The sequence below is a fragment of the Macrobrachium rosenbergii genome, chromosome 50 (assembly GCF_040412425.1).
Source record: "Macrobrachium rosenbergii isolate ZJJX-2024 chromosome 50, ASM4041242v1, whole genome shotgun sequence".
NCBI classification, from domain to species: domain Eukaryota; kingdom Metazoa; phylum Arthropoda; class Malacostraca; order Decapoda; family Palaemonidae; genus Macrobrachium; species Macrobrachium rosenbergii.
In genome coordinates, this window is record NC_089790.1 from 17,192,647 (window position 1) to 17,219,135 (window position 26,489).

Genomic DNA, 26,489 nt, shown 5'->3' on the forward strand with positions numbered 1-26,489 from the left:
TCTTTTGTGTTGGGGACTGGTCCTTGAACTGACAGCTCTTTTGTGTGGGGAGATGGTCTTTGGACTGACAGCTCTTTTGTGTAGGGGCTGGTCCTTGGACTGACATCTGTTTTGTGTGGGTGGGCTGCGAACTGACAGGTCTTGTGTGTGGGTGGTCTGTGCCACAGTAAAAGTGAAACAACAGAACGTAGTATTTTTAAGTGTTTGTATGAAATAGAACAACTTTGTACAGATATTCAATGTGTATTGTATAGAACATGTTATAGTTTGTGTATAGTATATACTGGTCACTTTTTACCAGTTATTGTGATAACCACAATGCCCTCTCAACTCCTCGAATTCTTCACACTTTTTGGATACGCCTGTCACAACAAAGCCTTAGATCCTATTTCAAGAACATGAAGTAATTGAGATGTCCGGTAGCAGGATTCGAACCCCATCCCGAGGAGTATCAGAACGAGGTCAGGTGACCTCGTTCTGATACTCCGGATGCGGGCTCGAATCCTGGTACAGAAATCAGAATTACCTCATATTCTTGCATTTGGATCCGAGGCTTTGTAGTGACAGGCGTATCGAAAAGTGTGAAGAATTCGAGAAGCTAAGAGGGCATTGTGGTTATGACAATGTTTTATTTTATTATTATTATTATTATTATTATTATTATTATTATTATTATTATTATTATTATTACAGAGCCTCCAGATTTACCACGTTCTCTTCACGTATTGGACAAGGGTTCGAGACACGTAAAACTCGCCTGGGAAGCCCCACAAGATGGGAACTCCCCAATTACGAAATACACATTAAGATACGCTCGCCTTGGAGGTTGGTTTCTTAGTCAGTGCTCTTATTAACCTTCTTCATAACTCTTTCTTTATTCACAATGAATAATCATTACTGAAAGATTTTTCACTCGAATTCATCCTTTTCAATGTATGGACGTATGTTTATTTTGAGCTTCTGAGAAATAAATCATGATACTATATAGTTACTGCTGGGCTTTCTCTTATAAACATTTACAACTCAAGGTAGGCGACAGCTGATATATTCACCTGTCATCTTTGGTCAGGTGACTGGCCTTCGACTTAAATGTTATATTCTGTTTTATTCAGCCCTTTTCATCCCTCTCTCTCTCTCTCTCTCTCTCTCTCTCTCTCTCTCTCTCTCTCTCTCTCTCTCTCTCTCTCTCTCTCTCTCACTTATAGACCCCCTCTCTCTCACAGTTGTCTCTCTGTATAAATACCCTTCTCAACACAATTGTGCTCTTTCTCTCTCTTCTCTCTCTCTCTCTCTCTCTCTCTCTCTCTCTCTCTCTCTCTCTCTCTCATCTCTCTCTCTCTCTCTCTCTGTATAAATCACCTTATCAACACATTTGAGCTAGCTCTTTGTACTATTTGTATAAATCTCTCTCTCTCTCTCTCTCTCTCTCTCTCTCTCTCTCTCTCTCTCTCTCTCTCTCTGATAATATATTTATATCTTCCTTTTTGCTCTAAAGACTGGCAGCAGCAACTGCAGAAACTCCAGCAGGAGGAAACTCCTGAAGAAGAAGTGTCGGTAGGAGGGCAGGAAACGGAAGCCAGGGTAGAGTCTCTCCTGCCGGCCACTCAGTACCTCTTCACTCTCTACGCCCACAATGCCATGGGTTCCTCCAAACCTTCTGAGGTCAGTTGAAGGGGTCGGGTGACCCGGTTTATGTACACCTACTTTATTATTATTATTATTATTATTATTATTATTATTATTATTATTATTATTATTATTATTATTATTATTATTATTATTATTATTATTATTATTATTATTATATGGTACAAGTACACCACAAGAGCCATTGACTTGAAATTCGAGCTTCCAAAGAATATAGTGTACTTTTATTTTTATTATTATTATTATTATTATTATTATTATTATTATTATTATTATTATTATTATTATTATTATTATTATTTTAGAAGTTAAAACCTATTTTTATATAGAACAAGCCTACAGGGGCCACTGAATTGAAATTAAAGCTTACAAAGAATATAGTGTATTATTATTATTATTATTATTATTATTATTATTATTATTATTATTATTATTATTATTATTATTATTATTATTATTCAGAAGGTAAACTCCCATTCGTATGGAACAAGCCCACCAAAGGGGCCATTGATTACTTGAAATTCTAATTTAACTTAGTGGCTTTGCAGGTTTCAACAGAGTTTTTTGTTGGCTTTGCAGGTTACAACAGAGTATTTTTTGTGCAGGCTTTGCAGGTTACATCAGCAAAAAATTTTTCCCAGCAGGCTTTGCAGGTTACAACAGTTTTTTGCAGGTTTTGCAGGTTACAACCACAAGATTTTTTTCTTTACAGACTTTGCAGATTACAACAGTTTTTTTTTTTGCAGGCTTTGCAGGTTACAACAGAGGTTTATTTGCAGGCTTTGCAGATTACAACAGAGTATTTTTAGGTTACAACAGGGACTTTTGTAGTCTTTGTAGGTTACAACAAACTATTTTTAAGTTACAACATAGTTTTTGCAGGCTTTGCTGATTACAACAGAGTATTTTTAGGTTACAACAGATCTTTTTTTTGAAAATCTATGCAGGTTACATTTTTTTGTACAGGCTTTGCAGGTTACAACTGAGTTTTTTTTTTTTTTTTTGCAGGCCTTGCAGGTTACAACAGAGGCCGAGGCCCCTGGAGGGCCTCCAAGGGATGTCGAAGTGACACCAATAAGCTCCAGTAGCCTCAAGGTCACCTGGACTTCTCCGGATCCAGGTCTTCAGTATGGCAGAGTCATGGCTTATTATATTGGCTACGGAAAAATGGGGTAAGGAGGCTGTTTATTATTATTATTATTGTCAAAGTTTGCATCCTGTTATTGTCTTGTCAGAAAGATGAAACTGTGAACGAGACAGAAGAACTTTTCAAACTACCATTGCCTGAAACAGATGAACAGATTTGCTTCTTGACGTTTCAGTTTCGTTTCATCTTGATACCCCATGATTCTTCAGATTATTTGTCCTCTTCTTCTATAGATCACCCAGTGATCAGTACAAGATCGTCACGGTGGAAGTCGAGACCTGGGACCACTCCTCGTCAGTATCTTCCTCCGTGTCCTCCCCTTCTGCCACGTCGTCGTCGACAGCTTCCAGTTCCTGTTGCTCTGCCATCGTGTCAGATCTGACCCCTTACACGCAGTATGTCGTTGAAGTTCAGGCGGTGAATTCCCAAGGGCCTGGCCCTGCGAGTTCGCCTGTGACTGCAACCACACAGGAGGATGGTAAGAGGAAGTTTTGAAGGGCGAACACTTTAGATTCTTAGAGCATTACACTTTAAACTAGCAGACCATTGCACTTTAGACTTATTCGTTTTCTGCTCTTATTAATGTTTATTTTATACTAACGAGAAGGCAAGGAAACCTTTTCAAATGGGTTATGTAATACTAGAAACCATTGTCTTGTGTTCTCTGGCAGATAATCCCTCCTTGGACTGGAAAAACATAATACAGTATGAGTCTATTTCTTTGATTGCATAGGCCTAGCCCAGTACTCTTCTATCACTTTGGTTACATAGACCTAACCCTGTACTTTTCTCTGCAACTATTGCAACACCTTTTTCTTTTAATCTTGATACCAGTGCATGGGTGCTACTTTAATATTTCTATTTACAGAGTACTTTATCCTATTTCCCCTTTGCAGAGGAAATTCCTAAGCTTATGCAACCGACAGTCTCAATTGTTGTCCCTCTGGGAGCCTGAACCTCATGAAACATAGGCCTATGACTTCATCATAACAGTAATTGGCTTTTGTTTTACATATAACAATTTATACATTACATATACTATCAATATTATTTTATTTCAGTGCCAGCGTCGGCCCCTGTGGCACTCCGGTGCTCTCCTATGACTGCCCACAGCGTCCTTGTGACCTGGGACGCTCTGACGACAGCCCACGCCCGTGGGAACTTACTCGGATACAGAGTTCTGTATGCGCCTTCAGACAGAGGTAAGAACTTTGAGCAAGAGAACTATAAAAGTTACAGGCATTAGGTGAGAGAGTAAAGTTAAGGAGATCAGTCGGAGATGACAACTTCAACAGCTGGTTCTCATGAGAAGATGTTCCCTGTAGGGGGATAGAGCCGCTAGTGCACCTCATGCAGTGCACTGTAGGCATTACTCAAAGTTCTTTGCAGCGTTCTTTCCCTAGGTCCATAGCTGCTACAGCCCCTTTCATTCCTTTTACTCAGACTCCGTTCATATTATCTTTCTTCCATCTTGCTTTCCTCATCCTCTCCTAACAGTTATTTCAAAGTACAACTGCAAAAGTTTTTCCTCCTGTTACACCTTTAAAAGGTCCTACCTTCCTACAGGGAAACAAAAATGCGTTAAACTTTTGTATTTTGTCAATTACTGTAGATTGACTCGATGCATTTATAGCATGGCATAAGATAAAGTTGAAATATCCGACTGTTTTTATTTAATATTTTAACAAAACTGTTTTTTTTTTTTCATTACTCCAGTGGTGACCAATCTCTTTTTACTTTTATTGTTCCAGTGGTGACCGAACTGAGTGGGGAAACGACTACATCTGTGAGTGTCCCACTGAGGGGCCTTCGACCTTATACGAATTATTCTCTCCAAGTCGTTGCTTTCACTCGAGTGGGAGATGGACCTCCGAGTGATCCTGTCTTCTGTACGACAGAGGAAGACGGTAGGATCTCTCTCTCTCTCTCTCTCTCTCTCTCTCTCTCTCTCTCTCTCTCTCTCTCTCTCAGCTGGAAAATGAAGATTGGAAGTTCTCTTCTGGTAAACGAAGAGCTCTCTCTCTCTCTCTCTCTCTCTCTCTCTCTCTCTCTCTCTCTCTCAGATGGAAAATGAAGATTGGGAGCTCTCTTCTAGTACACGAAGAGATCTCCTAGAGATGAGTGAGCACATGATGTCTCCTCCGATGGACTAATAAGTCTTTGAGACATCCTAATCCTTGTAACTTGTCTCTCTCTCTCTCTCTCTCTCTCTCTCTCTCTCTCTCTTTACTCTCTCTCTCTTTACTGGAAAAGGAAGATTGGGAGCTCTCTCTCTCTCTCTCTCTCTCTCTCTCTCTCTCTCTCTCTCTCTCTCTCTCTCTCTCTCTCTCTCCAGGTTTGCCTTAGTCTGTCGTCTCTGTCCACTATGAGGATTTTCAGCTGAAAACGTAAAGAAAGAAAGAATGAAAGTGATGTAATTTCAACTCAAGTTTGAACTGAAGATCCTTCATTACATCCTCCATAACTCAATGATCCTTCATACTTCTTTTCCAGTCCCCGGTCCTCCTGCTGGAGTGAAGGCCGCTGTAGCAAGAGCCGGGATTATCGTCGTGTCCTGGCTCCCACCTCTTCATAACAATGGACGCCTTCTGACCTACACAGTCACTCTCAGAGGCAGCGAAGTCAAGGTGCTTAGCAATGTCTGTTTAGTTTTGTTTATTTGTAATTAATTCTCCTTGATGTATAGTAAATGCGTTACTTTCTATGGACAGAACACGAATTTCAGGCCACGGGCCAAAGGCTTGGACCCACGAGGTCATTCAGCGCTGAAAGGGAAACTGAGAGTAAAAAGATTTTTCAAAGTTATAGCAAGAGGAAAACCTTTGGCAGTTGCACCAGTGAAACACTCGTTAGGAGAAGGTTGAGAAAAGTAAGATGGAAGAAAGAGAATATGAACGGAGGTACAGTTAGGGCAATGAAAGGTGTCGCAGCTAAGGGCCGAAGGGATGTTGCAAAGACCCCTGAATAATGCTTTTGTTAATCGGTCACATATGTGATTGATTGAAGTAAATAATTAATATTTTTATGAAATTAATTAATCGATTTTTTAACTGATTAATTTTTTAAGCAGACAAGAAAAGAAATAATTTTGATGCAATTTGGGGCTTTCAGAGTAAGCAGTAATTATTGTAATATTGATTTATATTTTATTCCACATGTGCAATTATTAATATAGAATATTACAATTTCAGTAAGCATTGTTTCAAAGGAAGTAAATGCAAACATTGGAAAACAATACCTTCACATTAATAACTATTCTGCTTCAACATTCAGATGCCTCAGTCATCACAAATTTATTTTTAATAAATACTCAAAAACAGTCACGTCAAATACACTCCAGAGATTCGTCGTGCCAGCCCCAAACATGAAGAAAGAAGTAAATATTTATAAATAACTATTCCATTTCAGCATTCTGATAGTTCATCAATAACAAATTTATTTAAATAAAAATCCAAAAAACATTCATGTAACTGATATTCCAGAGATTCGTCGTGCCAGCCCCAAACATGAAGAGAGAAGTAAATATTTCTCCCGGATCTGAAACCATCAAGATTATGGTAGCTGCAAGCACACGTGTGGGAGAAGGACCCTCGTCCAATCCCGTCTCCATAACACCGTCTAATGTGGGTGAGTTATCTGAGGAAGTCACTTCTTTATGGTCTTCTTGATGTTTATGACTTGTAGCATCAGTTGGAATGGAATGGAATATGTAAGAGTTTAGGCCAAAGGCCAAGCGCTGGAACCTGTGAGGTCATTCAGCGCTGGAAAGGAAATTGGGAGTAGGTAGGTTTGAAAGGTGTAAAAGGAGGAGAACCTCGCAGTTGCACTGTGAAATAATTGTTAGGAGAGGGTGGGTAGCAAGGTGGAAGAAAGATAATATGAATGGAGGTACAGTAAAATGAATGAAAGGGGTTGCAGTTAGGGACCGAAGGGACGCTGCAAAGAACCTTTAGTAATGCCTACAGTGCACCCCGGGAGGTGCACTGACGGCACTAGCCTCCTACGGGGTGTAGCATCAGTTAAATGGTGAACATCTTTCACTCAAACTGGCCCATTATCAATGGACTGAACTGATGATTGTCAAGTTACTTTCGAGATATTTCATGGCAGTGATGTAGGTTACTTTGTCATTGAATCTTTGTACCTGTATTTTTTTTTTTTTCAATGTGCATTTTTAAAACTGAAAATATGTATTTTTACAGTTCAGATTTCAGTTCAGACTACTTTCACTGTCTTGTTACCAAAATTACAGCACTGTACAAAGTGATATTTCGCTCGGTACTGTGCTTCAGAAATTTGTCTGCTCAATTAAAGTACTGTACTGGACTACTTTCAGTGCCTTTTGTTGCTAACATTACAGCACAGTACACAGTGATATTTCACATATTTCACTAGGTACTGTACCTCAGAAATCTGTCTCCACTGTAAAAACGCTGTACTGAAAACTATTTACATTATACTATCAAATGGACTGACATAGACGTAATGTTCTGTTTTGCAGTTCCAGCCAAGATTATTTCCTGGGGAGGCACAACAGCTGTGCACTGGGAGGAAGATGTCAGTCTGCGTTGTGAAGCTGTAGGTGATCCACCTCCATCTCGTTCCTGGTCACGTGACTCCCACATCTTGAAAGATTCTGCTAACAAGTGAGTGTGAAAAGTAACAGTTCTTTAGTGATGGTAATCGTAGTTACTTTAGAAACAGATTTTTTACTTGTCTCACTTTATTTCTGACATTTAATGTTTGGTATCTCTTGAAGACTTTCGTTAGTGAACCAAAAAGTTATATATCTCACATCTTGAAAGATTCTGCTAATAAGTGAGTGTGAGAAGTAACAATACTTTAGTGATGGTAATCATAGTTACTTTAGAAAAGTAGATTTTTTACTTGACTCTCTTTCTTTTCTGTCATTAAATGTTTGGTATCTCTTGAGGACTTTTTTGTTAGTGAACCAAAAAAGTGATGGATCTCACATCTTGAAAGATTCTACTAATAAGTGAGTGTGAAGTAACAATACTTTCATGATGGAAATCATAGTTACTTTAGAAAAGTAGATATTTTACTTGACTCACTTTATTTCTGACATTTAATGTCTGGTATCTCTTGAAGACTTTTTTGTCAGTGAACCAGAAAAGTGATTTATATTTATATTGCTTGTGAATGTACGTTTCAAGTTAAGTAGCCTTTTATATGAATACTTTTTAAAGTGAACTAGAAAAGTAATGTACTGTATCTTTGTTTTGCACATGTCTGTACTTTTATATAAATAAAGATTACAAACATGCTAGGTATGATACAAGCATCCTTGAACATTAAAATATATAATCATTGGACATGATACATTTTGAAGTTTCATAAGACCATAGAGTCATCGCCATAATGAAAGTTATAAAGATAGATTTCTGCTAACTTTGCTTTCTTTATGCTCCCAGAAGAGTGTCCAGTTACCCAGATGGGACACTGGTCCTTCGTGACGTCCAAAGAAGGGATTCGGCGAATTACACCTGCCGAGTTAGCAATGTCCACGGAGATGATCATATCACATATTCATTAGTTGTACAAGGTATGGATTTGGTTATTAATTCCATTTCTATTCATAAATTACCAAAGGCTTACCATGTAGTACACAAGATTATGTAATTTTAAATATACAGTATTATTCTAAGTCCTGTGTGCTAGTTTTTCAGCTGTAAATAGTATTATTTTGAAAATTTTTTAATAGTATAAAAACTGGTTTACAATTTTCTGTAAATTTACAGTGCTTTATCCAAATACAATGAGCTAGTTTATCTGCTATAAATAGTATTATTTTGAAAAGAATATTGTATAAAAACTGGTTTACAATTTGCTGGATTGTAAGATGATTTTTATGACTTGAAGTACTAAAATTCCAAGTATGGTTTTTATACAGATCGTATGAGGAAATCAGTAGATTTTCACAAGTACTTCTTGACAGTATGCTAAAAGTGGTGGACTCATGAACCAACTGTATATAATAGCCTTTAAAATAAGGTAAAAGAGATGGGACACAGATAGAAAATGTCCTCAGACAGAATTTACGTCAGTGATACCAAACATAAAAAATTAACAAAATCCCTCTTTATCAACAGTTCCCCCAGCTCCACCATACATCCACGTCACAAGGACAGGATCAACCTCCCTCACAGTCGCCTGGAGGACTGGTGACAACGGAGGGGCTCCTTTGCTGGGCCTGACGGTATCCTACAAGAGAGACTACGGTGAGTGGCAGGAGGAGACTGTTCCTCCGACGCAGACGTCCCACGAACTGAGGGGCCTTGCTTGTGGCAACCACTACGACATCTACGTCACGCCGTACAACAAGGTATTTGAGGTTCTTAGCACCTCGAATATTTAGTAGGGAAAGGGTTTAGTGATTACCCCTTGTTTGTGTTAGGGATTTAAGTGGTCATTGATTAGGAAGGCTCTTGTGCTAGAGTCTGAGTGATCAATAAATACGAAGGCTCTTGTACTAGAGAGATTAAGTGATCATTGATTAGGAAGTCTCTTGGGCTGGAAAGGTTCAGTGTTCATTGATTAGGAAGGTTCTTGTGCTGGAGAGGTTCAATGATCATTGATTAGGAAGTCTTTTGTGCTAGAGAAATTAAGTGATCAGTGATTAGGAAGGTCTTTTGTGTTAGAGAGATTGAGTGATCAATGATTTGTAAGTCTGTGTTAGAATTAATCCTGCATGTTGTTGATCGAAAAATATAAAGAACTTATTTTGGGAGTTTGTCTTCATATTTTGCCTAATTGTAAGTTATACACATAATCATCTTGCTCTATTAGAATTTAAGGCTGTCTCTCAAAGTATAATTTTATGAAAACTATTAATAAATTACCATTATATTTAAGCAAGACACAAGTTGTAAGTTACTTCCTTTATTAGATTAGATACTGGCTGAATTCCTAAGCATTCAGCCATCTTCCACATTCATTACATTTAAGTTTTTAAATCATTTCATTTAGCTTTCTCTGGTATCTAGCAACGGAATTACCTAGAAATAAGTGCTGAATGGACTATTTTGACGGGGCCCCTCTCCAGAAATAGATTTTTCCTGACCTGACCTATTTCGTATCTTCTTCCTAATTCCCTCAGGTTGGCGACGGCCGCCCTTCAGACATCTTACGCACCAAGACGGCGGGCTCCCCGCCCTTAGCTGGAGGGCGTGAGGGCGTGGTGAAGGCCAACACCTCTTGGGCTGCTGTTAGTTTGGCCCAGTGGACTGATGGAGGTTGCCCAGTGTCTCACTACAGCGTTGCCTACAAGAGGACGTCCAGTAATACTTGGGTTGTTGGTGAGTGAATTTGTTGGTGCTAGTTGAATTAAAATTGTTCAGAAATTGGGGTGCTTTTTGAGTTAAACTTGTTCAGAAATTGGGGTTCTTATTAAGTTAAACTTGTTCAGAAATTGGAGTGTTTGTTGAGTTAAACTTGTTCAGAAATTGGGGTGCTTGTTGAGTTAAATTTGTTCAGAATTTTGGGTGCTTGTTGAGTTCAGTTTGTTCAGTACAGATTAAATGAAAATGGAAAGAGGTTCTTTTCGAAAGGAATCGAAACCTGAGGATTACTCATGGTATCTGAATGAAGTCTGTTTTATTGAGTTGCTTTTGTAAATTCTGTTAACACTATCTTTTTGGAGGAGGGGGAAAACGAAAACAGTTTTTATCGCATTATTTTTGGGGGAGAAAAGAAGGGACCAGTTTTTATCTATTGTCGTTTTTAGTATGTTTGAATTTTAAAAATAACTGATAACATTTATCTCATGTTTACCTCCATCATGCCCTTTGACTCGATGCCTTTCAAGGACATTTTATAATCTTAGCAATTTCCTTTCTAGTTTCAGAAACTCTGGAAGGGGGTCGTCCTGTAGAGGTGGGAGGTCTCACTCCCAACACGCATTACCTGGTCAGGGTAACAGCTCACAACTCTGCAGGAACAACTGCACAAGATTATCCCTTTGCAACGGCACCGTTGAGTGGAGGTGAGTGTAGTAACAGGTATTCAAGAGTATTAGGCAAGTTTAATAGCATCATGAAAGGCACGAGATTTGTGTACCTGAACAAAATTACAGCTTAAATGGAATTGTGACTAAGGTAAAACAAATGCTTCTACACGTTTGTAGATTTAAGAAGATACGGTAACTGAGAATGGAATGGGATATAGAATTTAGGTCAAAGGCCAAGCGCTGGGACCTATGATGAGGTCATTCCGCTCTGAAAGGGGAAATTGAGGGTAGAAAGGTTTAAAAGGGGGAAAACCTCGCAGCTGCACTATAAAGCAATTGTTAGGAGAGGGTTGAGGAAAGTAAGATGGAAGGAAGAGAATATGAATGGAGATACACTCAAAGGAATGAAATTGGGTCGCAGCTAGGGGCCGAAGGGACGCGGTAGGGACCCTCAAGTTATGCCTACAGTGTACCGCGTGAGGTGCACTGACGGCGCTACCCTCCTACGGGGTTAGTCTTTCGGGTATTAGTATGATTTAATACAAATCTAAATTTTTACCTTTTTGAGTCATTATTCTTGTAAGATTATTCATAATCTATCAATTTAACATATTTACTTAAATTTTAACTGAGATTTTGTGTATGCCATTTTACTTTTTCCTAGGGAAACTGACTAAATACGTAAAGCAGCGCAAACGTAAATTATTATTATTATTATTATTATTATTATTATTATTATTATTATTATTTATTATTATTATTATTCAGATGAACCCTATTCATATGGAACAAGCCCACCACAGGGGCCATTGACTTGAAATCCAAGCTTCCAAAGAATATTATGATGTTCATTAGAAAGAGGTAACAGAAGGGGATCACTTACAAAAAAAATTAATTAATTAATTAACAAATTAATAAATAAGTTGAAAAAATGTAAATGAATTGTCAAAATACAAGAATTGTATTAGGGTAGTAAAGCATTGCATCTTCGCTTGAACTTCCTCAACTGAATCTGCCCATATGACCATTTTTACTTAAATTTTCATTGTGACTTAACCTACGACACTTCACTTTTTTAATGATATTCTGACTAATTATCTAAATAAAATAATAACTGAAGATTTACTTAAAGCAGCACCAAATTAAATTATTATTGTTAATATCCAGAAGCTGAACCTTATTCATATGGAACAAGCCAACCACAGGGGCCAGTGACATGAAAATCAAACTCCCAAAGAATATTTTGGTGTTTTTTTTTTTGAAAGAAGCAACAGTAGGTAATGGGAAATGCAGAAATAGGAGACTAGTGATTAGAAAAAACAGATAAATTAACAAATTAATAAATAAATAGATGAAAAGGTAGGAGTGTAAATTATCTTTACGAGTGATAATTATCTTCATTCATTCGTCTCCAGGTCCCACCTCACCTGGGCTGGTAATGAAAGGCGTCTACCTGACTGACGTGAGAGTCTTGCTACCTGTCGTGGCCTCCTCTCTCGCTCTCCTGGCTACTGTCGTCACTGTGTGTGTCTGCATAAGGAAAAGTAAGTTATTATTATTATTATTATTATTATTATTATTATTATTATTATTATTATTATTATTATTATTATTATTATTATTATTATTCAGAAGATGAACCCTGTTCATATAGAGCAAACCCACCACAGGCGCCATTGATTTGGTATTCAAGCTTCTAAAGAGTGTATTATTATTATTATTATTATTATTATTATTATTATTATTATTATTATTATTATTATTATTATTATGAGACAGTTCTATCCAGAGAAAGTTCTGTCCAGAGGTAGTTCTGCCTAGAGGCAGTTCTGTCCAGAGACAGCTCTCCCCAGAGGCATTTCTGTCCAGAGACAGCTCTCTCCAGAGAGGCTTCTATCCAGAGGCAGTTCTGTCCAGAAAAAAGTTCTATCCAGAGACAGTTCTGTCTAGAGACAATTCTGACCAGAGGCAGTTCTGCCCAGAGAAAGTGTCCAGAGATGGTTCTCTCAATCTTCTCTTGCCTTCCTTCTCCCCCCAGAGCCTCCTCCAGCATCTCCTGCAAGCGGTGGCGAGAGCAGTGTGGCTGCTGTTCAGGAGAACAAGGAAAACCTGAAGCAGAGAGAACAGTACTATGCTACTGTGAGGAAGACATCCCCCCACAGAGACCCTGCTAATCCTGATAGGATACCTGGTTAGTGATTCCTTTGCCTTTTGTTAAGTGGAGGATTGGGTTAGTGTTGCTTGACTGCTTGCTTGTGTTTTCTTTGTAGGCTTAGCGTTTGTAGATTGTCTTAAAACACCAGTTAAATTAATCAAACATTTTTCCTTAACTGATTAGGTAAGATTAATAGCAGTAATGAGGTAAAAATAATCATAATCTTTGTGATATTTCATGTATTCAAGTTAAATTATTAGTTAAATTAATTTAACCTTTTTCCTTAACTGGTTAGGTAAGAAAGTTAGATTAATTTATCCGAATTTTTTAACTTGAATATAAGAAATAGTAACACAGCTATTCTTATCCTGTTATAACTATTAATCTCACCTAACCAGTTAAGAAAAAGACTTGATTAATTTAACTGGTATTTAAGCCTAAATATATGAAATATCTAAGTTTAACCTTGTAGTATGTAACTGTTTAACTGGTTAGGTAAGAGTAATATAGCTATAGGGTGAATATAGTTATACTTAACAATTATTACGTTAAATCATTCGTCAACCGAAATCTGATTCCGCAGAGTATGCAGACGACATCTACCCTTACGCCACCTTCCAAATGAACAGCACCCACCCACAGCAACCGCAACAGCAGCAACAAAGACCTCGTCTACAGCAACCGACTCCCCAGCAACACCACAATCCCTCCCACGGTCATTACCAGCCCTGTCCTTACAAGGATGTCATGGCACAGAGAGAGGTAAAAATGGTAATGAGTGGAAGTCTTTTTGTTTACGTAGAGTTGGCGGGAGGGGTTAGTGGATTTGCATGGAGGATATAAAATTGGATGAGAAGGGCTATTTGGAAATGTGTTAGGCCTGTTTGTGGGCAAATCTCCAATTTAATGTTCACTTTCTGTGGACGTTGTAAATAATTACAGTATTTAACTACGTTAAGCAAACCTATTACAGTATTTCTTGTAAGGCTTTCGTCTGTGGATAATGGAAGGAGGGTTAGTGAAATTGCATGCAGGATATAAAAGTGGCTTTGTGAAGGCCTATTTGCAACTTCATCAGGGCAAATCTCCAATTTAATGTTTAATTTAGTCTCTGCATAATACGAAAAATCATTTCTCCACTTTACACAAACATTTATATTTATATCTTTTTCTATTTAACAGCGGATCACTAAGATATTTATATTTATAAAAATATAAATATTTTAAGTTTGATTAGTGAGGTATTTCATAAAATAAAATAATCATTTGAATATTATTTTTCTATTCAACAGCGGATCACATCTACTGGCGACACGTACTGCCGAGTGGGAGTTGGAGGAGGAGGGGGAGGTGGAGGAGGAGGAGGAGGCGGAGTAGGAGTAGGGGGAGGTCCAGGGGGCGTGGCCATGAGAGGAAGACATCCCACACCGGCTCCGCGATCCGTGAAGTCCGAGAGCGAGGAATACGACACGTTCGGATCCGATTCGGATACGGATCCGCCCGCTTCTAGCCGGACCGAGTCGTCCAATCAGTTGGACCACGACAGGTCAGGGCAGATCAGAGCTGTGCATCATAGTAAGTCCTCCCCCTCTGCATCCATGGCCTATAATGACCTGTGACCTCAGATGATAATGATGATGATGATCTTCTTCTGATTCGTTTTTGTTGGTCTCGTTGAATTTTTGGGTTTTCAGGTTTTTTTTATTTTTTTCAGTTGTTCATAATTTACTTTACATTTTTTAAAAACTTTGTCTTTTTTGGTCTTATAATCTTACTGTCTTTCGTTTATTTTGATTAATTTTTTTATATATATCATGAATTTTACATCTGGTTTTCTGAAGAACTGTGAGTTTATTATTTTTTTGGTGTGACATCTATCTCACTTTCATTTTTATATTTTGTAAACAAAATCTTTTTTTTTTGTCTCATTGTTTTTCGGTTTTTCATTTTTTTAAGTATTGTAAATGAGTTTTTTAAACATTTATCATGAATTTTATAGTTAGTTTTCTGAATTACTCTGAGTTTTTTGGTATGACATCTGTATCATATTCATTTTTAATTTTTTCAAACAAGATTCTTTTTTTCTCATATTTTTATTTTTGTGTTTTTTTTTTATAATTTGTTTTACATTTATCATGAATTTTAGTCAGTTTTCTGAAGTGAGGAGTTTTAAACATTTTTTTGGTATGACTTCTATGTCACATTCATTTCAGTTTTTTCCAACGAAACTCCTTTTTCACCGTAAAAAAAAAAAATAGTTACAGACGATGTTCAAACTACGTGGTTCCTGTTGATAATTTTGCTGATTTTTTTCTGTTTTTGCATTTCTCAAAAAACACCAAAACTTAGATTTTCCCAGAAACTTTGTTTTTTTTTTCTTTCTTTCTTTTTGACCAAAAAGGGAACCACAACATCAACCTTTACAGTATTCAATTCCATTTCGTTTCCCTACTGATTCATACTATTCCATATGATGACCAATATCTAAAGCATACTACTGCGTATGATACTCCTCGCTAATTTATTATTATTATTTTTTAATTCCTCTCCAGCTTCTGTTTTATGAGGTTTTGGCCCTTGAAACCCACTCCTCTCGATGTTACCATCTACGTGTTTGGACCAATGTATGTCAAGGAAGTACCTTCTGAGAAGTCTATGTGTGTGTTTGACCAGATCCATCACAAGACCTCTTTCTTTGTCTGGCATTTGTGCCACCACCCACTCATTTATTTTGGTCACTAAATTGCAAATCCTTTTGTCAGAATCTTTATTTAGTATTCTAACCCATCCCCAACCCACCACTCATTTATTTTAATAAATTACTTTGATCAGAAGCTTTATTTAGTATTTACCCCCACCCCAACCACCAACTCATCCATTTTGGTCAATAAATTGCAAATCCTTTTGAAAGAATCTTTATTTAGTATTCTACCACCTCCCCAACCCCCAACCCCATTCATTTGTTTTGGTCACTAAATTGCAAATCCTTTTATCAGAATATTTATTTAGCATTTGCCCCACCACCAACTCATTTATTTTGGTCACTAAATTGCAAATCCTTTATCGGATTCTTTATTTAGTATTTTACCCCACCCCCCAAGCCCCCACTCATTTGTTTTGGTCGCTTAATTGCAAATCCTTCTGTCAGGATCTTTATTTAGTATTCTGCCCCCCCTCCTCAACCTCCCACTCATTTGTTAAGGTCACTAAATTGAGAGTTCGATTAGATACTGAACTGATGACAAGATTTTCCACAATTTTTTTTTTTTTTTTTTTACTATTTTTTATGTGCCTTTGTCTAGCAGCACACTTTTCACAGATTTCACAGAATTGGCGTTTAATTTTTCACTTTTTACTTGATTATTTATACCTCTGCCTACCAGCACACGTTTCATAAATCCCAAATCCATTGGTGTTTAATGTCTTACGATATTAGTGGGTCTTGGTGGCTCAAATACACAGTTTGATGTTGGTAATCATTAGACCATTTTATTTTCGCAAATCCATTTGTTTCTAAATATGAGTGGATCTTGGAAGCTTAAATACACAATTTGATGTTGGTAATCAGTAGACTGGTTTGTTTTCATATCAAGTACTTCATTGTCAGTTGAGTAATGTTTATAACACTTCCTTTTTCTTTCATATATCCACTGATGACTTCTAAGAAACGTGACAGTCAAATTTTCAGTGCCTCCGGCCACAGACATAATTTACTTTCCCCAATTTTATTTATGTAAGCTTATTTATGTAAGTTTATTTATGTAAGCTTATAATTTATTACATCACACCAGTGACGTTCCTTAAGCTGACAAATGTATGTATGGGCGTGTGACTGCACGTATTTAACTTTCAGATGCTTTGAAAAAAAATAATAATCCCCAGTTTCAGATTTAGCAATGTTTGAGCATTTCAGCACTTTCTTGTCTGTTACCACTTTTTTTATTATTATTATGGCTGTGTCACACTTTCTTGTACTTTATAATTAACTGAGGTTCCTCCGTTATCACCCCAACAACCTTTTTCTGGATGTTTAACCACATGAAGCTTATATTTTTTTATTTAGCAAAAGCACAGCTCATTTTTTCAAGGGGAGAATAATCTTCTGCCTTTATCAATTTGTTCTGAATGTTGCACCCAGTGTTCTTATGCAGTTTTTCTTACCTTATCTTTATCAGTGTTTAGATGTGTGTTTGTGTTCATTTAAAGAACAAAATCAGACTTAAAGATAACTCTAAAATGAAATATTTCATTTCAAGTCGTATATGCAGAGGTCAATTTCCACGGAATTTGTGCCAGACATCTATATTTGTCCATGAGGGAACTGCTGTACTTGACAGTCCCAGTTAAATCACTGATCAATAGTAATTTTGTCTTCAAGTAGACACAGATTTTTATTATTATTATTATTATTATTATTATTATTATTATTATTATTATTATTATTATTATTATTATTATTATTATTATTCAGAAGATGAACCTACATTCATATGGAACAAGAATAAAGGGACCATTGACTTGGAAGTCAAGCTTTCAAAGAGTGTGGTGTTCATTTGAAAGAAATTACAGAAGATAACAGGAAATACAGAAAGAGGAGATCAGTTATTAGAAAAGAAAACGAAAAGATAAATTAATAAATAGATAGTCTTTGTTAGGACTTTGAAGGTCATATTTTCATTTCAGATATTCCTTTAATAATCATTTGCTCATTAAATTGTGTTGGGATCTCTCTCGTGGGACAAAGGAGTCGAGACATGCTAGACTATGTATAGTACCACAGTTTGTGATTTGCTTGTAATTTTGGACTTACCATTTGAATGAAGAAAACCATTATGAGACAGAAGTTGACCCAATATCAGTCTGCCAGACCCTTAAGCTAATGGGGTAGCAATAACTGGATTTTACTACTGTCATTAAAATGGGGAGACTTTTACAAGAGAAGAAGAATTGCACAGAGCATGTCAGAAAACAGCTAAGACCAGTTTCAATACCTACAGTACAGAATTGTTAGGACTGTTCAACAGCGGAGGCTGGCATAATTTCAGGACCAATAGAGGAATAGCCTTGTGCTGACAAAGTGATACTGTACAGCCTTGGTCAGTAATGGAATGTACAGTATTAAGTACCTCATCCCCTAAGAAGCTGTCTTTTATTAAAAAGTGATTCAGACAGAAAAGTGGTCCTCCTTGACCATGTCTGAACCAAGCTACACAAAAGGGTCTTCCTCTACCATTTCTGAACCAGGCTACAAATGTCCAAGATTCAGCATTACAGGTATCCAGTAGCTGTGCCAAGTCGTTTGAGGCGACTAGACATATCTTAGAATCTACAGAACCACTGACTTAGTTATCCTGGCAGTCAAGGACAGTACAGTGTCTAATCTTTAAAAGCACTCTGATCCTTATAGCAAGGAGTGTATAACTGCCCAAATTACGACCTTAAATGTCCCTGCTCTACATAAAGCTGAATGGTCTTGCTTTGCTTCAATTGTATTTTGAGTCTAGGGATCCCTATACTGTGCTCAGGTACGTCCCTGAAATTTATGAAGCTACGTACTATATAAACGTTTGGCTACAACCCTCACGATGAGATGGAAAAGAAATTTCTCAAAACACAAGCGTGACAGTGGGGTAAATGTAACATTAAATAATGCACTTGGCACAACTACCTAAAGGCTACTGTGCCAGGAAAAAAGGTGGAATAAGTGCTTCCACTGTTGCCAGTAAAGTGAAAATGGTTAATTGAATACATTCGTTGCTTATTTATTTATATATTTGGTGTGGAAGAGAAGTTTACAGAAACGCAGCACAGCAAAGTCTGAAAAGTGGCCCTGAGGATATGTGATTCAGGTGAAAGTGCTTTACACCCAAAAACTGGCCTACCGGAGCAGCAAAATTTGTAATTTATGAAAATGACAGTGAAAGACACCCACAGAAAGCACTTATGACAATCCACTGCTCTTTTAATCATAACTTAAGACTTTCCACTGCTCTTGTAATCACAAGTGATGGGGATTTATTTACTACAGAAACTCAAAACAATTTTATACCACTGCCCTGGGTACCTTTTTGTATAAACACCAAGATCGAAAGTTAAAAATAATAGTTCGTTATTGGAAATTGTTGCCTCAACAGCATATATATATATATATATATATATATATATATATATATATATATATATATATATATATATATATATATATATATATATACATATGCAGTATATATATATATATATATATATATATATATATATATATATATTAAAGAACTGTGCTAAATAAAAATGCAGCTGCTTCATTTGCATGAAAAGCACATCACGCTAACCAGAAAAACTATAATTGCATCACTTGTAACTAGAATCCGGTCATAAAGAACTGAATGGCCTTGAGGTAAACCTTTCTTTACATTAGTGTATAACATGTTACATTAGTGTATAACATGAATGTCTTTTGCAATTTATTAAAAACAGGTGGCTTTTTAGTGAGTTGTTTCTGTTTTTTCCAAGTGAATCTAAGTTGGGATCTTTGCTTTCAGATCTTATATATCACGCGGCAGAATCTAGTACGTCTACGGAAGCCTCCCCTACGTTACCCAGGAGATCTTTCCATAGAAAACGAGAAAGGTCAGTAGGGGGGATGAGAACAGCAGTAATCGAAGAAGAACTTTTCTATTAGTCTTTCCTGCTCTGTGATTTAGTTTATATTAAACCAGATACATTTAAAAACAAAGTAAATTCATCCATTTCTTTGTTGTTCTTGGTAGAAGAAGAAAATTTGTGTTTTTATGAGTTTAAAGGAAGTTTTATTCAACTCCATTTTAGATGCTCTCTTGCATAGGCCTAATGCTGTCTGAAAACTTTTGTTATATGGTTACCAGAAGTGAATCAAGTGATTTTCAGCTCTTGCTGTGATGAATTTGAGTGCAAAAATGAATACATATAAATATATAAATCTCTCTGTATACAAGTGGCTACTTGAGTGAGACAATGAAACTTTTAAACAAGTGTGGACATTTCACCAAATGTCATATGTATCTTCCTCCCCTGCCAGGATGGGGATGTCCCGGGGTTTAGGAGGAGGGGGAGGAGGAAGCGGCGCCCACACCCTCCTGAGTCCGCCTCGCACGCCCTCCTCCATTCTGGGCATGTCTCCTATACCACTGACACCGCCTACGCCACCCACGCCGCCCACTCCTTTCACGGACGCCCACGAACTGAGCGAAACCGAGTGTGACCGCGACGTGAGAAGGAGTTACCTGCTGGTAGAAAGAGGCAGTACGATTAATGTTTAAGAGTGAACTGGAAATGATAGTGAAAATAAAAATAATAATGGTAGTCTAATAAACATTTAAAACAAAAACCATTGCTGGTCTTTCTTAAAAGATTTGTAAATATACCAAGGAACTACTTGAATTAGAGGAGAAACCGGAGTATGTGACTCTTGAGGTCTGAGGAAGTGATTTTGATAACATCAACAAGTGGCATGCCTCAAGGGGAGAGTTTTTAGCCCATTCACTGTGGAAGTGAGCAGGATTTTAAACGTTTTTACAAGCTACATAAAGCATAACTCACTCTGAGAGAGAAAATAATCCTTTCTCCGAATGGTGGAGCTCTTAAAAGCGAACTTATCTTTCAGAAAATTACTGAAGTAACTCTTCATTGAGTAGGCCCAGTGACACTCCTCCCTGATATAAAACCTCGAAAAGTTCTCTGACAGTGTTATTTTTAGGCTGTGGTGGTGCTAACGAGACTATAATTAAACTACTAACGACCTTCAGTGCGGTACTTGTGATGTATAAACAATTCACCTGTAGTTGGGGCGAATGTCCTCTGGAAACCCAAACGGTATTGGTCGTGGATTTTCGAAATATAGGCCTACTTTACGGCAGTTACGTAGTAGTGTCTTGCTTTCGCAGGATTAAATCATTCTCACGCTTATTGTATCACGAAGGAAAAAATGCCTGTTTTATAGTTTTGATAATGTCTCGACGGATGTTCACACCAAATTATTGCTAATTCTCACATCCATTGCTCGTGACACCTTGCTGGTTACTGTGCTGAAAAATGTGAAAGATCGGATGACCTCTCTATGCGTGCAATAAATAAATATATAAATAAATATTATATATATTTTATTTATTTACAGTACAGCTTTAGAGAGGGCTTAAGTATTTTTCCGGCTTAAAAAAAATTGTGCAAATTCCACAAGAAATACGACTGCTGTGAATGATGACAGGTGCGGTTTGGAAGAAGCTACTGTTCCAAATTTACACTGAGGCTCTGTACAGGTCCACAAACCACTAGACCAACATATGAGCAGCGCGTCTATAAATGATCACATGTGAATTCGTTCATGAATTATGTGTGTGTACTTTACGTGGAGGAAAAGAAAAAGAAGAGTTTTTATTCAGGGTCAGTGTTAATCAAAATATTAAAAGTAAGGAATTTTCAGTGTTTCCTTATAGATAAAGATTTAAACAAATTTATTTATAGGGAGTTTAAACTCAAACTCTCTCATTAAATCTCAGTGTGGAAAGTGATGCACGTGAATTCGAGATGGATTTTATATAATCGAGTTGTTTCTATATTATAAAAATAATGTGATGTTTTTCAATATTTATGACTGTTGAATGTTCCAAATTTGATAATTTATGTGGCGGTGGGCAGAAGATAACATGCATGTTGAGTACTGTTAGAAGTAATTATTATTTTTTATTCAATACAAAAAAAATTAATGTAAAAAAGATAGTTACAATATAATTAAGTGTGTTCCCTGAATGATAGTTAATTTATAAAGCCACATTAACTGGATATTATGGTGTGTGGAGACATTTCAAACCTTATTAAAATAAGTATTTAATTCTACATACGAGGAGGTTTAATTCATATTTGATGATTTAATTCAACAGTGACAGATACAATGAGCATTTATTTTGCATAAGTGGACTGACACTTTTTATTTTTAAGTGCCAATTGTATTTACTCCTCAGAAGAGTGCGTTGTTTATTTGTGCCAATTGATTCTTAAAATGCTAGTTTTCTGAAATTGTATATATATATATATATATATATATATATATATATATATATATATATATATATATATATATATATATATATATATAGATTATAATATATATACTGTACATTATGTATATATATATATATATATATATATATATATATATATATATATATATATATATATATATATATATATATATATATATATATATATATATATATATATATATATATATATAATCTCTTTAATATAATTGTACATTCATTTCAAAATGTATTCAGGTATGTACATAAAGTATCAGACTTTCTAGTAAAAAAAAAATAGAAAACTTGTGATACTTAAAAGAGGTTATAAAAAAAAACCTGCTGTGTCAAGGAAAAAATTTTTGACCTAGATGAAGCAATATTATATATTAAAAGTGATATTCTTTAATTTATACTAAACCCAAAGAAAGAGAAAAGATTCTTCTTAGATGCAGCACCCCTGAGTGATAAAACTTAAGAGTATTTAATTGTTAAAACGAAAAAAACAAACGTTTAGTTACATATTTTAGTAATGTTTCTTGGACACGAAGTAATATGTATATGAATATAATAGGGTATGAATATAGGCTTTAAGTGTATCTGAGTCCTGATCTTTGATGTATATTTCTATAAAAAATAAATTTTTCATGTAAATGTAAAACTATTTGTTTTATTTCAAACCCTCTTGTAAAAAATGACACTAGTTGTGGCACACTGTTTTAGGGGAGATTGTGAAAAAATGCCAGATTGGATACTTGCTGGTTTCTGCATAAGTAGACCACAAGGTGGCTAAGTTAAATATATCTTAGTTTAACCAGACCACTGAGCTGATTAACAGCTCTCCTAGGGCTGGCCCGAAGGATTAGATTTATTTTTACGTGGCTAAGAACCAATTGGTTACCTAGCAACGGGACCTACAGTTTATTGTGGAATCCGAACCACATTATAGTGAAAAATTAATTTCTATCACCAGAAACAAATTCCTCTTTTGTAAATAATTTTCACAGTTTTATGCAACATACAGCCTATTTATGAGGAAAATTGCCCTTTTTAAAAAAGAAGTCCCAGTTTCCACAGAACCCAACTGAGAAAAGCATTGTTTAGTACAATTTTATTAGAAATTATGGAAAAAATGCCAGATTGGCAACTTGGTTTCTGTATATAAGGGTACCACAAGCAAGCAGGAAATCTGGTCTTGTTACGGGCTGCTCTAGGAGCAAGAGTCCGTGCGGGCACAAGGCCAGCTAAATTTGAAACAGCAAGCAGGAAATCCGTTACGGGCTGCCCCAGGAGCAAGAGCCCGTGCCAGCACAAAGCTGGCTTAATCTTAAACAAAGCAGGAAAACTGGTAGCTTTAGCCAAGCCATTTTCATAGTTTTGTGCAATGTTCAGCCTACTGATAAAGCAAAAATTCAGTGGATGGGGCTCAAACCTGCTTAGAATATTTCGTTTAATTGATATTAGGGTCTGAAAGTGATTGCACACTTGTTCAATGGTGAATGAACCCTAGGACTAGTCGGGCACTGTCCTCTGATCAGCCGTTTACTGTATACTATATGTAGACAGAGAGTTTCAAAGCAATGCCATTTTTCCATCTGAAAGAGAGATTTTGGGGCCTAGACTTCGAGAGGGAGAGTTTCAAAGCAATACCACCTTTCCATTTAAGAGGGAGAGTTTAGTAATCACCTTGTCTTTGGAGATTAATTAATGATTTTACACTTTTCTGTAAACAGTTGCTCTGAAGTCAACTGGAACGAGCATTGCAAATATTGCATAATATGATACGAAGAACTGAGCTAAATACAACTTAGATTATACTTTATTACCGTTTACAAATAAACAGCTTAAGGAAAGTACATTGTGGGTAAAAACATATGCTTGGCGACTCTCATTCTATTCTTGATCCATGTTAGGTGGGTCTAGTGTACACCTCCGAATTATCAACCAACAGAGAACACCACCAGATTCTCACTCTCTCTCTACAGCAATCTGAAAGACCGTTCACAATGCAGTACAAGTAGAACCCTGTAAAATAAGCTTTAATTGTGACTACCCAGGAATATTTTACTTTATATATTGTAGTCCTGCTCATGGGAGTACAACCGCTATGCTACACAAAAGCCATAAATTACTGTAGGCCTGTTCGTGTCACGTGCACAATTTCTCCTGATACAAATCCCTGTTTTCGTAATTTCCATGATCTTGTCAAACTCCGGGAATAGTTGTTATGAAAAATCTATTATTAGAAAAAAATAAAACAAGGAAAAAATGTGCGTTTAAATGGTAAATGCCTTATAAGAATTCCAAGAAAGGGAGTGAAATATATATATATATATATATATATATATATATATATATATATATATATATATATATATATATATATATATATATATATATATATATATATACATACACACACACACACACACACACGCGCGCGTTAAGATGGCTTTCCATAAAACTAATAGAAATCTATTAATCCTGCTATTTTAACGTAAACAAATGTAGCATGTTTTCTAAAACAGAACCATATAAATTAAGTAACTCCATCGTACAAGAATGAACGCCAGCCATTTATTTACAACGTAATAATGTTGAGAGATAATTTTCCCCCTTCGAGAAACACCTGATGGGTGAAATTAAGACGGTATTTTCACCAACAAATTATCATTCGCATTTTTTAAAATATCTCTTGAAATAATCAAAATATATTAATTTTTCGTGTTTTTAAGATATATTTCAAATTCAAATAGTTTTAATTACATTTTTATGGTATTTTTATGAGGAAATAAGCAGAAACAAGTATTGTTTACGTTGGTGAAAATAACCTCAATATTGTCCCGTTGACTGTCGTCTTGCCAACGTTCAACTTTGCCACGTCTGATTCATTTAAAAGGTTGTTTTTCCCGTTTTTTTCTCGTTGTTGTTGTTGTTTCCCGTCGATTTCCGGTATTAAAATTATTTTATCAGTGCATGTTTGTTAATCTAGAGTTATTTTGGTGACGTGTTTTTACGTCATTACTGAGGGAAACCTGATTTTAGTTTTGTATCTCTTAGGGTATTCGTAGACTTAGGCTACCTTAGGGTAGGCTAGTGGGTAGCTTTATGGGCAGGGCTTACCCAAGGGTAGGCCTTACCTTGCTTAATGAGATAATTACCCATAAGATCCGTAGAGTCCTCCCTTAAACGAATTCAGCATGAAAGTGTAGCATTTGTTAGTCTTTCCCCCGGTGGTGATACCTACGTGTGATTTAGACGAATTCGATGGACTAGGCTTATTTAGCCTCATTTTCGTAAGGAATTTTTAGGCATAGGACAGTATATCATTAACTTTTGTACCTTCATGTGTGACTAATGGAGCCTCTTGAGGGTAAAACCCAACCTTATACCTAAGGGTAGCAACTAGGCTACAAGTCCAGCACCATTAGACTATTCCTATTTAGGCCTATTTTTGTAAGGAATTCGTTGGCTTAGGATAGTATACCATTAAAGCATCCTAGCCTAGGGTTCAGGGTTCTTGCCAGGGACTAGGTGAAACCTCCCCCTTTCCCTCTTCCTGACCTAACTAGAGTGCTTGAAGTGGTCAGATTGCAGGATGGTGCTGTTACCCTCTAGCCCTGCAACTACTGGTGAAGGCCTACTATGTACAGGTTGAGTGATGAGTTTAGTATAAGCCCATTGGGCATGAGTGTCAGTACATCAAAATGACAGTAAATACTCTATCATAAGGACAAACAAAAGACAAACATGGGTTTAATCAAAAGTATATAAAAAAAGGCGGTAAATATCGCAACTGGCAGGACCCAGGGTGCAGTATTAGTCTTCAGTTTTACCAAATATAAAAACCACAGTAAATATTCTAATCATAAACATAGATTTTATAAATCTCTTGAGTAGTCTGCAATTGTTCCCTCTGGAGTCGTAAAGTGCAATAAAAGGATGCATCCTAATCTAACCTAATATATTGTGAAGCTCCTAACATTGCTCTCCAGAGGGTTTTCACCCCAACTAGACTCCTATACCTAACGTGACTTACAGTGCCATATATTACATGGCAGTGAGTTATATGAGGGTCAGCCCATTTCAGTATCGTAACATTATGTAATGTTACCTCTTACAGATCCACATTGAAATTGATAATTGTAGCCGAAGTGTAGGACAATGAACACAGCATTTCCAATGAAAATTAAAATCAGACTCATTTGAAAGGTTAAAAAAATTATTGTAGTAACCATATAACCATATTTCAATGTAGCCAATTACTGGCAGCTAGTAATATTTCACTGGATCTGTAAAACAATATACTGTAATGTAAAGTAGCAGGAAGTTTCCCTAACTAGGCTAGGCCAATGCTACAATAATTAAAGTGTCAGGATTAATACATATGATCTTCATCAGCATCACATGAATGGTCACTGTTTTTAACATTTTCTTATAAATGAAATAATTTTCCTGAAGGCCTTGTTGAATTGTGAAACACTTGAATTTTTAATAGACTAGGGTACCTTGTTGGTTGGCTAA

General features: G+C 36.4%; 2 protein-coding genes across 10 annotated transcripts in view; both read left to right on the top strand.

Moving 5' to 3' along the window:
- Window positions 1-21,960, top strand: part of LOC136832668 (cell adhesion molecule Dscam2-like) — a 603,829-nt gene extending 581,869 nt beyond the window's left edge. For 3 of the 6 annotated variants that reach the window (XM_067093973.1, XM_067093974.1, XM_067093971.1), the window contains exons 19-37: window positions 694-825; window positions 1,496-1,662; window positions 2,656-2,819; window positions 3,028-3,272; window positions 3,856-3,996; window positions 4,546-4,701; window positions 5,288-5,421; window positions 6,277-6,421; window positions 7,296-7,440; window positions 8,227-8,357; window positions 8,905-9,137; window positions 9,912-10,110; window positions 10,653-10,796; window positions 12,176-12,304; window positions 12,799-12,951; window positions 13,499-13,686; window positions 14,208-14,490; window positions 19,455-19,542; window positions 19,970-21,960. In XM_067093973.1, coding sequence (XP_066950074.1) covers window positions 694-825; window positions 1,496-1,662; window positions 2,656-2,819; window positions 3,028-3,272; window positions 3,856-3,996; window positions 4,546-4,701; window positions 5,288-5,421; window positions 6,277-6,421; window positions 7,296-7,440; window positions 8,227-8,357; window positions 8,905-9,137; window positions 9,912-10,110; window positions 10,653-10,796; window positions 12,176-12,304; window positions 12,799-12,951; window positions 13,499-13,686; window positions 14,208-14,490; window positions 19,455-19,542; window positions 19,970-20,210 — 3,218 coding nt within the window. In that variant the 3' untranslated portion in view covers window positions 20,211-21,960. Of the gene's footprint in view, window positions 1-693; window positions 826-1,495; window positions 1,663-2,655; window positions 2,820-3,027; window positions 3,273-3,855; window positions 3,997-4,545; window positions 4,702-5,287; window positions 5,422-6,276; window positions 6,422-7,295; window positions 7,441-8,226; window positions 8,358-8,904; window positions 9,138-9,911; window positions 10,111-10,652; window positions 10,797-12,175; window positions 12,305-12,798; window positions 12,952-13,498; window positions 13,687-14,207; window positions 14,491-19,454 lie in introns of all 6 variants that reach the window. The other 3 variants (XR_010851281.1, XM_067093972.1, XM_067093975.1) reach the window with 3 other exon arrangements.
- A 2,815-nt stretch (window positions 21,961-24,775) lies between these two features.
- Window positions 24,776-26,489, top strand: part of LOC136832669 (keratinocyte-associated transmembrane protein 2-like) — a 34,598-nt gene continuing 32,884 nt past the window's right edge. For 2 of the 4 annotated variants that reach the window (XM_067093978.1, XM_067093976.1), the window contains exon 1: window positions 24,776-24,864. The gene's annotated coding sequence lies outside the window, so the exon portion shown is untranslated. The remainder of the gene's footprint in view (window positions 24,865-26,489) is intronic. The other 2 variants (XM_067093977.1, XM_067093979.1) reach the window with 2 other exon arrangements.